The sequence below is a fragment of the Triticum aestivum genome, chromosome 4D (genome assembly GCF_018294505.1).
Source record: "Triticum aestivum cultivar Chinese Spring chromosome 4D, IWGSC CS RefSeq v2.1, whole genome shotgun sequence".
Lineage (NCBI taxonomy): Eukaryota > Viridiplantae > Streptophyta > Magnoliopsida > Poales > Poaceae > Triticum > Triticum aestivum.
The window spans coordinates 115,450,316-115,462,698 of NC_057805.1; the positions used below are offsets into that span (position 1 = coordinate 115,450,316).

Genomic DNA, 12,383 nt, shown 5'->3' on the forward strand with positions numbered 1-12,383 from the left:
GGTGTTGCTCCTGCAGCGGGTCTTGCACCTAGCGGTGCTTCCAGGACGTAATTCTTCTGTGCAGCAATGAGGATAATCCTCAAGTTACGGACCCAGTCCGTGTAGTTTCTACCATCATCTTTCAACTTAGCTTTCTCTAGGAACGCATTAAAATTCAAAGGAACAGTAGCACGGGCCATTGATCTACAACAATATAGGCATGCAAAATACTATCAGGTACTAAGTTCATGATAAATTAAAGTTCAACTAGTAAATGTGCCCGTGCGTTGCCATGGGTGACAATGCAGTTGAATGAATCAAATAATGATTAAGTTACATGGATAACTTCTTGAGGATGGAATGCATGGATAGTATCATGAGATGACACTAAAACCTACAAAATATTATTCAACCATTGATAATGCATGGATAGTATCATGAGGTGACACTAAAACCTACAAAAAGTTTATTCAACCATTGATAGGGTAGGCGCATCAATCAGTCTTGCTTCAATTTGGTATGGAGCACATTTTTAGTTTAGGGATTGTTCGGATCTCCTTCAACTCCATGCTTCACCAACTACGCGGATCGGAGGCCTCTCATACAATTTGGTGAAGTCGAAATCACAGAGCTTAATATATTTTCGACGATAATGCCATCACCAAGTTGTGTAACACTTAGTTGCGAAACGAACCTGGTCGAAGTGCTAGCCATGACGTCGCCATCGTTCCGTTCTCACGAGCCCGCCAGGGCCGACCGCCATCCCTCCAGCTCATTCTATTCATCTGCTGCCCCGCCATTGCCTGTCGTCGACTTCCTCCATGTTGTCTCAGTCTTCCACACCATTGGCCTCCTCACCAACATCGCCATCTTCCCCGGTGTAGACAACCTCCCCAACATCGCCATCTTGCCCAGTATAGACAACCTCCCCATCGTCGGCCTATGCTATGTTCATGACGAATCCCTCAACCAACAGAAGCTGACCATCACGTCCCAAACGGTGTGGCCCTTCCACATAAGCTGGAGCGCGGCACTGAAGCGTCAACATTTCTAGACATTCCCGAAACCCCGGCACCGCCATCTTCCCTGGTATAGACTACCTCCCCATCGTCGGCCTATGCTATGGTCATGACGAACCCCTCAACCAACAGAAGCTGACCATCACATCCCAAACGGTGTGGAAGTTCCACGAAAGCTGGAGCGCGGCGCTGAAGCTTCAAAATTTCTAGACATTTCCGAATAGTCTTACATGTATGCTTCTTGCCCTGGAGTTGCCACCCGTGGAATATTTTAGCAATGTTAACTTTAGCTAGAAATATATATCTCCTCTAGTAATAGCTCATCTAGAAAAATGATGGTTTTCACTTCTATACTCTGCATGTAATCTTTCATCAAGCTCCCACACATAGATATAAAATCACTGCCATTTGACATTCAATCGTCAATTATAATATTTCTCTAATGAACCTTTTTATTCTATTTTTTTGCTGGCTCTAGTATATCATAAATGCTAAAATGAAGAAATTTGAGGATATGTTATAAATTTCAGTGTTGCTACATCTACAATCCATATGATAAACAATAGTGACCCGTAGCTCATACATGTATAATATCCATGTTAGAATGTTCATCACTCTTTCCTGCTCCATCCTTGCTACAGTTAAGAGAGAGAGAGAGAGTATGCATACAAAGTGTTATCCTTGCAATATGAGATGCAAAGTACAAACCCACAACGGTATTTCAAATAGGCACAAGAGAGAGAATATATTGCATTACTTCTATAAGAAATATAATAGTTTGAATAAATTGGTATCCAGGTTTGTTACTTAAAGAAACATATTTCCTGTAATCTAGACACTTGAAGCGGGCAAGCAGCTAAAATAAACTTAATATGAAGCTCTACAATTCTCTCATTGGTTCTGACATACTGCAGTTCCCTCGTTGGTCCTGACATATTGGATCCTTCATCATGCATCCTGGGTTAAGGTGGTTATACTTTCCAAGAAATTTAAAAAATCTTCTTGCTTCAGTTGCTTGTTACCTGTCATACAATGTGTTATCTCATCTTAACAAATACTGGAGGACTAATAGACACAGTCCTGGGCTAGTTGAAGTGGTTTCTGCAAAAGGAAAATCATAATATTACAAATTGCAAGCTGTGCAAAGAGAAAAATCAGGTTAAGTTGACGATTTGACAGTTACAATACTGGAGAAACTGGGATTTACAAAGTCAACTGGTACTAAATAATAAAGCAGAATCAAGTTGTACATCCACTTCTCTCTGTTGTGAAAAAACTTATGCATCATGCAAAACACTGAAATAACTACAGAATTTGCACAAATAGAAATAGCAAGCTTGTGACACAGTAATCAGGTTATCCTGATGGTGCTCAGACATGTAATTAGAAAATATTTGACTGGTGCAGACTGAAGTAACCATCTACTAAAGTCGACCATAGCTCCAAGATCAAAATGTAATAATCATAATACAAGTTTCCTTCAAGGAAAAATTGTAACATATTTGCTTGTACTCTGGTAATAGCTATAATCGTTCGTAAGATAACCAACATGTATTTTGACAAACTGATGTATATTTTTTATCCATTTTTTTGTGACCGGATCGCCCATGGATGTAGGCAGGCAAACGCATACAGGGACTTTGTGGCGCTGGCCTGATATAATCTAAATATAGAGGTGCCAACTATTAGTTACCTGGGAAAGACGGTGTGTTCATCAGAGCCTGGACTCCTCTTTTCCCTTCTGTAGCTAATTCAGGTTGGAAAATTGATGAAAAATTCTTCAGTCATCATATGCAGGAGTCACTCAATCTGAAATAGTAGAGCATGAGTCATTACCTGGGAAAAAATAGGATGGGTGAACAAAATAATTATTTCTCCTCAATCTGACATAGCAGAGCATGAGTATACCCAAATAGTTATATAATTTGCATGCTTTTCCATACAACCTAGATAATTAGATTTCCTTGAAGGCAGAAACCGTAAGAAAGGAATATGTAGAAATTAGAAAACCAACATAAAAGCAAACTGACATTGTTCTAACCTTACAAAATCAGTTGCATTAGTAAGAAAACCGAAACTTCTTACCCTGGTGCTTGCAGGTTTGAATCACTCCAAGAGATCAATGGGCAAATCATGGTAGCTGCTTTGTTCTGCTGATTGTGCCGAAATAGGGACGGATTGCATCGCAAATTTGACAGCCAATAGCGATGGGAGAACATCTCTGACAAAAAACATATTCATGATGTGATCTCTATTCTCTGATAGCCGGTGGAGAAAGGAGATTGGAGATATAGGAATATAATGAGGGGGTGGGGGTCCAAGGGGAATTTAGGCCCATCAGATTTAGTTCTAAATACTGGCATTGTGACTGAAAGATCATTTATATTGTTACAGAAAAACTACCGAATGAATGTGGATTTCATAGTTAGAATTGCAAGAAAATTTATATGAATGTGCTATATTTAAAAAAATGCTAGCCTTGAACCCTCTTGCCACAGAACAAAGTAACCACATACATACAAATCTATATAATACTCGTACTACAGGCAGCTAGTTTAATTTCTGTATGTGCAACAGTTTCAAAGTCTGGCTATGGATCTTCAAAGAAAGGATTATAAGCTCTAGGCATGATATTGAGAAATCTGGAAAGGTTGTATACCTTAAATGTCAATTATACTACATAGGATAAATAGTTGAAGTCTAGGCACCATACCTCTATTTACGCTAGAAGGCAGAAAGATTAGAAACACCCTGCAGATAATCAGAGACTTAGTCTGTATTAGCTAGAAACAGTAGAAAATATGCAAATCCTATATCCATATAGAATATCGACTTATTTTGTTGGCTAACGCGGGGTATGTAATAACATAGAAAAACATCTGAAAGCCTCCTGCAAACTCCAAACCAAATTGGCCAGCTGTAGCATTTTCTTTGAAGGTCAGGTGTTTCATTGTGTTCATGTAGCAGCTCTGGAATACATGGTGTCGCTCTAGGATGCATAGTAAGGCTACAGCAGTCAGCAGAAGAAGATATGAGGAAGATGGGCGAAGCCACACATACCAAAGGAGCACAAGATTGCATGGAGGGGAATTCGACCCAAAGCCATCCCCAAGGTGCAGGAACGCGACGCCGTCCGGCACGTCCCCGAGACCCCAGCGCCATCTCTTGAAAATAAACCTTGAGGGCACCTTGCATGCCAGACTTACTTCAGAAAAGGCATTGGTTTCAAGAATCCAATGGACCGATCGCCCAAGGTTGCAACATCTGAAAAAATGTCAGATAAGCAAATTCGGTCAGAGCGCAAAAGAACTATAAAAACACAAAATCTCTCAGTTTTGTACAGATCAATGGCATATTTAGGTGGTTTGCCATGTTTCTAACAGAATTCAGATTCAACCAAAGGAGGTGCATGACAACTGCATTTGATCCACTTATTAAACTCGGCTGTACATTCTAAAATATTAAGTGGAACGTTATGACTTGCAGAAGTGAGCTATTAAGGCAGTAGATAAATTGTATTGCTATGGGGCAATATGGATAGCAGTACAGGCACACTTTGCACAAGTGGAATCATATATGTCTCCTCCCGCGTGTTGACCAGCTCGTCACAAAGCGGACTTGTGGTAATAGCGGGATCGACTGTCTGCCAGGCCTCCAGGAACAGCAGGTTCTCCTCATGAGCGCAGACCCTGCTTGGGTGGGTCTCAAAACCACAAATCAGCAAGGATTGAAGAGCAGGTCAGTCTGAACGAAAATTTCAAGCGTTGGCTTAATTGAACAGGGGCGGGGAGCAGCAGTAGCCGGCATTTACAGGGATACGCCGAGCATCATCGGCATGATCGCATGGCGATCGAGACTGGGGGCTGCCGTTGGAAGGTGGCGCTGCAGGTCGAGCGGGGCAGCCCTCCGGTGGCGACGACGGCGGGGCCCGGTTGGATCCGGGCGGATCTGGCCGGGGTGGATCCATTTCCGGCGGATTTGGCGTGGAGGCGGCCGAATCCAGCGAGATTGAGGGCCAGCGACGCCATGGAGGTCTTGTCCAGCGAGAAAGAGGAAGAGAGGTGAGAGGAGATCGAGAAGAAGGAGGAGAAGGGAGAGGGGCGAGGTGGCGAAGCGACCGGAGATCCAGCAGGGAAGGTCGCCGGCGGCGGGGCGTGGCGGAGGTGTGAGGTCGCCGGCGAGGCGTCTTCGGGCGCGAGGGGAGCTCGCGCAGGAGGGAGCTGCGGGCGGCGGCGCGGTCCGGTGTTTTTTGCAAAAAAATGAAACGTTATCCACACTTTAAGTAGGACTGCGGGTTAATTTCTCAGAAACAGAGGGACTCGTTTGCAAAACGGCCGGCGACGTACCACCAGAAGCAATAGCTGGTTTATTAGTACGACGACAATTGCCCGTGTGTTGCAACGGGAGATACACAATTAAAACCTTGTCATGACAGTGAAAACAGGCTAAGGAAGAATTCATTATACACGACACAGAGTAACATACAACTCATCATCAGTTCTAGAAGAGATATATATATAGGTATGATCAGATTTCCACTTGAGCAGGAGCATGTATTATGCATTAAATCCAACCGGGCATGACCACGTTCATGTTGTTTATCTCTGGTCTTCACGGTTAGTAAAAAAACATATGCATGGACACACAAGTAAAAATAGACCCTACTAATCCAAGTGATATTTCATCCACCCTTGTCCCAAGTATGCATACTTATAGACAACTTGAAATGTCAGATCCTTCAGAACTACGAATATATGATCGATTACTACAGAACAAAAAAATGAACCAAGTAAAGTCAATTGTCTTTTGGTAAAAAATATACGAGAACTACAGAACTCATTGCATGTACACTTTCGTGAGTAAAGTCAATCAACCTGGTAATCAGCAGACAACTTACTAATTATTTACACATCTTGATACAATAGAATGCAAGCACCTGATTCGTAAAATAAGGATGTAGAACCTCTAGAAGGGAGAGCAGGATACTCCAATTGGCTGAATGTGGGAGGAATATAACATTTCGAAATGCACCTGAGTTCTTGGGGCATCGTTCATTTGATTTGTACTCACTTGAGGGTTCCGGCGTATATATAGACATATGTATGGACACACCAACGAAGTATTGTGTTCTCACTTGAATTTTGGTTGCTCCAAACACTTCTAAAGAATCAACTACCCTGAATCATATATGAAATCAATAAGTACACGTGACACAAAGTATCTGACATAATAGTTTTTTAGTTACAGAAGTAAGAAATTCAGCCTGCATCTTAAATACAAAAATGATATCTGAATTATCGTCCTAAGTGTCACTCTCAGCTATCAATACAAACAGATTGAAAAAAGATACAGAGATAATATGGCACAGTAGACGCCTTTGGTACAAGTTACTAATCTATTTCTTCATTTCTTTTGCGGTGGTGACGCTAGTTCTAGGTGTGACCTATACAACTGATGTGTCAATATGGCACCAACAAAACATGCTGAGACTCATGCACAGTTCAAATTTAAACATTGCTTCTATCTAACCCAGATATCAATGACCACACCTATTTTTGTAGGAAGGCTACTTCTTTAGCATGTGATAGACCTTTTGATAAAAGTTCCCTAATAACTGCTTCCCAAATACGCTGGCCTCTGAAGAAGAAAGTGGTGCCTTCCTGCATTGATCACAGAGGATCATCACTCAGGATATCAGATATCTGCTAAGGAACTGAACTGTATGAAGTAGGAATTGACAAGCAAGTTACAGAAGGTTCCGCCAACCTGAAATTCATCTCCGACGTTTCCAGAAAATGACACACCATCACAGTATCTTCACTTTAATTATAAAAATCTGCAGGTCCAAATGACTATTTCTCAGCAGATGTCAAAGTGTAGTGCCTATATCACTACAGACTGAATCAAAAAGATCGCTCACACATAAAAAGGGATTCCTAAAATCCACCCAGAACAGCAAGATATTATTCCATCTCAAACAAAATTGAACAATAGGTCTATAGCTCATTATTACAACAAACTCGACTGCCATACAAAATAACAGGCTACAACAAATTTTGTGACAGAAGCTAGAAAGTAGAAATCTTACATCTTTTTCAAAGATCTGGCGGTTGTTGGCTTGGAGCTCCTGAACCTGCTTTTCGCATACAGTGCAGGTCAAATCTCAGCCTCTTGTCATAGTCACAGTATGATCTCCCCTGAAATCCTCCTCACGGGCCACCATCTCCAAACCTTCATGGGCCAAAGAAGAAGATAATAAAACATGCCAAACAGATTGACAAAAGTGTCGTAATAAGCATATATTTTTAATGACCGCTGCTAGGCGGCATCCGGATGTAGGGAAAGCAAGAAACATCCGCCTCCTGAACCATCGATCTGGACTTCTCTCGCTGTACGATGGAGGTCAACGCATCATAGACTTCTCTCCTTCTTTCTTCTCAATCACACAACGCCGCACACATAGGGCCTCGCATACGTAGCAAACTCCGGTGGCACCGTAGAACTCCGGCAGCACCAGCTCGCAGCATGGCGGCGCCGTCACAGCCGCCGGAGCAGCCCGAGTCGTCATTGCAAATCATCGTCGCAGTTTCGCCAGAGCAGCCCGCGCTGGCAGAGCCGACTCATAGCATGACAGCCATGGCAGCACGGCGACGCCGTCGCATCAGTTCAGCCGCCGTCGCAGCATGACGGCCTCGCAGCATCGGATGCTTCCGGTGAGCAGCCGAGCAGCACCTACGTTCCCACCGGCGAGTGGCCTCGCAACATCAGATGCTTCTGGCGAGCACCGGCGAGTGGCCACGCAACACCGGATGCTTCCGGCGAGCGGTGTCTCAACATCAGCTCGCCGGACGGCGGCGCCATTGCAGCATTGGCGCGAAGCATGGCGGCGGCGTCGCAACAGGTCGCCGGTTGCGGCAGCATCTGCTTGAAGCACGGCGTCCGCGCAGCACTGTTTCACAGCATGCGCTGGTCGTCGCAGCATCGGCTTGCAGCACGGCGACAACGTCGTAGCACCTGCGTTGCTGCATCCGGCTCGTCGCTGACCTCCCGCAGCTCCGCCTCATAGAACAGCGCCGCCAGCATCTCATGTTCAGGGAGAAGAAAAAGAGATAAGGAAGGAGATAAGAAAGAGAGGGGGCACGTGGGTGGGCCTCACTAGAGGAGGCGGCTGGAGATGCGGATGTAAACATCCGACTGTTTGAAAGCAGTTTCCATTTTTGATTGCAGTAGAAAGATTGAGCCTAGGAGTATCTATTTTTTGTTTCTTTGTGTGTTGCATTTGCACCTGCACAAAAATTGATCACTGCGATATTCTTCCTAATCTAGAATGTGCAGTATTTGCCAATCTAGCTCATTACAATCATCATATAGGGAAACTCAGCATTGAGAAAAGAAAGATACAAGAAAAAAAAGAGGAATAGACAAAGAAGAAATTATTATTGCTATATTTTTTTCTAGAAGATAACCTGGCCTATATGATTACATTGATCTAGGCAAAGATCTTTACCCAAGATCCTTCTCTCTAATTATCAAACATTCATGCTTGGAGTTAAAACCAAACAAACTTGCATCTTGATCTACCTAGACTTTTTACTTACAACATCGACCGTACACTGCACTTTATCCACAGTGCAAACTGAAAGACATGCAGTTCTTGTTTCAGAACCGAAGAGATATGCACGCATATCATGGTACTGAAAGATAGTTACTGGAAGATGATAGAGTTGTGATATGTGACATATAGCAAAGGTTGCAACGCGGAAAATCAGAACACCAAACTTGAATTGATCTAGTGAGCGAATGATGCTTACACAATCTGAATTCGTTGCTGTCGATGAGGGTCGGGCTCACTGCAGTAGAAGGTGCAGCCCCTGCTGAACTGGAACGGCAGCCCCTTCCACTATGCACCCATTGCACAGATCACAATCATACCCTGCTCCACCAGCTCAAGCATCTGAATTTCCAGAACAAAAACGGCATAGCTAGGTGAAGGAGGATTTAATTTGCGTACCAAGGTGGCAGGTGTCGTGGTCGTAGATGTCGTCGATGACGAAGTGGAGATGAGGGCTGACATGCCCACGAAGTCGGCGAAGAAGGCCACCAAGCACAAAATGCTAGAGTCCAGAATTACAGGCAGCTTAATTCTACTAATGTTTTAAGATATTGAAATCTTTATGGTTTGATAACATGTGAATAGAAATTTAGAAAAAATGGTGGCAAGTCATACAACAAACAAATAAATTTGTCCAAGAACTGATCCTCCATGTCCGGAGAGAACAATCACAGCTACATGGAAGATTTCAACATGTTTAATTGAAAAACTTTGAGCATATTAACATCCACCAAAGTCTGAAACTCTCCACCTTCCACTCTATGGGCATCGTCTTCCATGCGAAAATGTAACTACTTTGCATGAAAGGTATAATATAAACTCCCAACAGAAGGTCAGAATAAACTTGTTCAAATCCTGCACTTGTATTGATGGACAAAAGGTTCATGACTTGCACACAGACAACTCTTGTGGGCAAGAAAGGGACCCATTCGTTGCTGCTTCTTTGTTTCTCTGATCAGCTTTTGCTAGGACTGAACTGAAGAAGAGGTCATTTAGATTCAGATCCTAAAACCTTGCTTGTTATAGAATCCCTCTCTGAATTCCAAACTTTTTGCAAGAGCAGTCATTGTACATCATAATTTACCATGTGATACAGCGGGAAAAAAAAGGAATGGAAAAATGTCATGCTACAAACATAATATAACTAAATATCGCATTGTCATATACAGTAGGGATTATAAGACGCATAGCTCTAATATTATCATTTTGCATAGGGAAAGGCTTTAGACTTTTAGTGCATTAACATCAAAAGATAGAGCTAACAATAGAAAAGAAGTGGCTTATATTTAGAGAAGTAGTACATGAATAAAAGGGAAGCAATATACATAATAGCAAGATATTCTATGATACACACACACACATCAGGTTTCTGATGGTCCACACAGTATCAGAAATAACAATATATATCAAGAAAAGAACTATGTGGGGTTCTGTCTGATCAATTGAGAAAGCCACAACCTCCTTCCCACGAGAGAGCATGATCCGTGAATTGCAGCAGCTAGTCACTACAACATGAGAGGAGCATAGTAGCACGGCAACCGTCGGTGACCCAACTGTAATGGAACTAACTGCTTCTGTGACCTTAATACGAATTAAATTGATGTACCAAATATGTTTGCCAAGACAAATCCGAAAACAAAACTTCTTGTGCGACCTTAATACGAATTAAATTGCTGAACCTCAGTGTAGTGGAAAAGATATTAATAACCTACAGGGTAAGACTTCCAATCCTAATGTTTGCTAGCATGCATAGCAATGTGACTCCCAGCATGCACCAACAATACAAAAAGATTAGAGCTGGAAGGCATCTGAATTCCTAATACAAAGAACATGATGAGCAAAAACTAATTCAAGTTGAATAGAATCAAATCCTACAGCTCACCCATCTTATGAGGTATGGTTTCCTGCTTCCAAAATATAATATTCTCTGCAAATTCAGATGACCATTACAAGAATAATTAATACATGGCATGGCCATAAATTATATCCGGAACAAAATTTGTTGAAGCAAGATTGAGCAACAATTTTCAACTGTGTGGGTTACCTCTGATCTCTGTGGGGATGAGAAGGTCCTCAGTGAAGGACGAAGCAGACAGAGTGGATCCATGACCTGAGATGGCATCCTGTAGGTGCCAAACCATATAATATAGAGCATGTTTGCCAAAAGACCGCAGCACCTCCGATAGCTCAATTCGGTCGGATGAAGGTAAAGAACAATTCAAACTACAATGGCGCAGCAAAGATAAATGGAGAACAAGGCACAGCAAAAACAAAAAGCATGCATATATATCTCATTATGAGCGCCCAGATCTTGTTGGAGCTGCTGTGTCTAGGCAAAGAAAAAGGTCAACACCTAACTGTAACTTCTTTATATTAGAAAATCTGTAGATATATACTCCCTCCGTTCCAAAATAGATGACTCAACTTTGTAATATTACAAAGTTGAGTCATCTATTTTGGAACGGAGGGAGTATTTGTCAAGCAATAGGAACCGGAGTACCCATGTGTCTTGAGACTCCACATGATGTAAATTAATTAACTCCCACCATCATAACATGTTTTGAATCATATTGAAGGAGAGTTACTCTCATGATGTATTCATGTGGGAGTTTACCTCAAGGATCTGTGACTGAAACTGGCTCGGACAAACACACAAACACCTTGTGTGCAAAAATAATTGAGAACATCCACAAACACATACGCGTACAAATTTGAGGTGGAGGGCAGTGCAGAGGGGACTGTCAGGTGGCCGGCAAGTGCAACGACGACCAGCTGGCGGTGGCTCTGGTCGAGCGGCGAGCGCAAGCCCTCCCGGGCGGCGCACAACGAGGAGCTGGGGCGCGCGCGAGAGAGGAGGAGTTCGGGCACGCGGAGGAAAGGAGGAGCTAAGGTGTAACGGTGGTGTAGGGTGCTGCGATTACCGTCGTCGGCCGGCGGCCGGCGCGTCACCGGATCGAGCGCCGCGCGGCCCGTGTGCCTCCTGGCGGCTGGGAGGGAGAGAGGAGAGCCCGTGCAGCCGTGCTCGTGTCTGTTCTTTTTTTATATTTACAACCCCGGACGAAACGTTTTCTCACTTTAAAACAGGGATTGCGGGTTGATTTCTCAGAAACGGAGGGAAATTTTTGCAAAATAGCGGATGACGGGCAAGAAGCAATCGCTGGTTTATTTTATATATATATATATATATATATATATATATAGAACTCCCACTATAGCAAACGGAGGGAAAGATGTAGATGTAGATGTAGAGATTAATCATATTACTTAAGAACTCCCACTTAGATAGACATCCCTCTAATCATCTAAGTGATCATGTGATTCAAATCAACTAAACCATGTCTGATCATCACGTGAGATGGAGTAGTTTTCAATGGTGAACATCACTGTGTTGATCATATCTACTATATGATTCACGCTCGACTTTTCAGTCTCAGTGTTCCGAGGCCATATCTGCATATGCTAGGCTCGTCAAGTTTAACCTGAGTATTCTGCGTGTGCAAAACTGGCTTGCATCTGTTGTATGTGAACATAGAGCTTATCACACTCGATCATCACGTGGTGTCTCGACACGACGAACTGTCGCAACGGTGCATACTCAGGGAGAACACTTTTACCTTGAAATTTAGTAAGAGATCATCTAATAATGCTACAGCCGTACTAAGCAAAATAAGATGCATAAAGGATAAACATCACATGCAATCAATATAAGTGATATGATATGGCCATCATCATCTTGTGCCTTTGATCTCCATCTCCAAAGCACCGTCATGATC

General features: G+C 42.9%; 1 protein-coding gene across 16 annotated transcripts; it reads right to left on the reverse strand.

Moving 5' to 3' along the window:
• Positions 1-1,717: 1,717 nt before the first annotated feature.
• Positions 1,718-11,645, reverse strand: LOC123096640 (uncharacterized). 16 transcript variants are annotated; one of them, XR_006446675.1, is made up of 14 exons: positions 11,532-11,632; positions 10,655-10,733; positions 10,493-10,537; positions 9,010-9,112; positions 8,810-8,931; positions 7,087-7,229; positions 6,765-6,834; positions 6,548-6,658; positions 6,030-6,175; positions 4,059-4,262; positions 3,712-3,749; positions 3,084-3,219; positions 2,692-2,807; positions 1,718-2,099 (listed from the first exon to the last, which is right to left on the reverse strand). XR_006446675.1 is itself a non-coding variant. In XM_044518403.1 (7 exons), the coding sequence occupies exons 1-5, from the start codon at positions 4,833-4,835 to the stop codon at positions 2,786-2,788; spliced, it is 426 nt and encodes a 141-aa protein (XP_044374338.1). In that variant the 5' UTR covers positions 4,836-5,911; the 3' UTR covers positions 1,718-1,941; positions 2,021-2,099; positions 2,692-2,785. The 16 variants fall into 16 exon arrangements, 3 of the variants coding, with proteins under 3 accessions (XP_044374338.1, XP_044374339.1, XP_044374337.1); XR_006446673.1 differs by having other exon boundaries at positions 9,010-10,537; positions 11,532-11,645; XR_006446672.1 differs by lacking the exon at positions 11,532-11,632 and having other exon boundaries at positions 10,655-11,037.
• Positions 11,646-12,383: the final 738 nt, after the last annotated feature.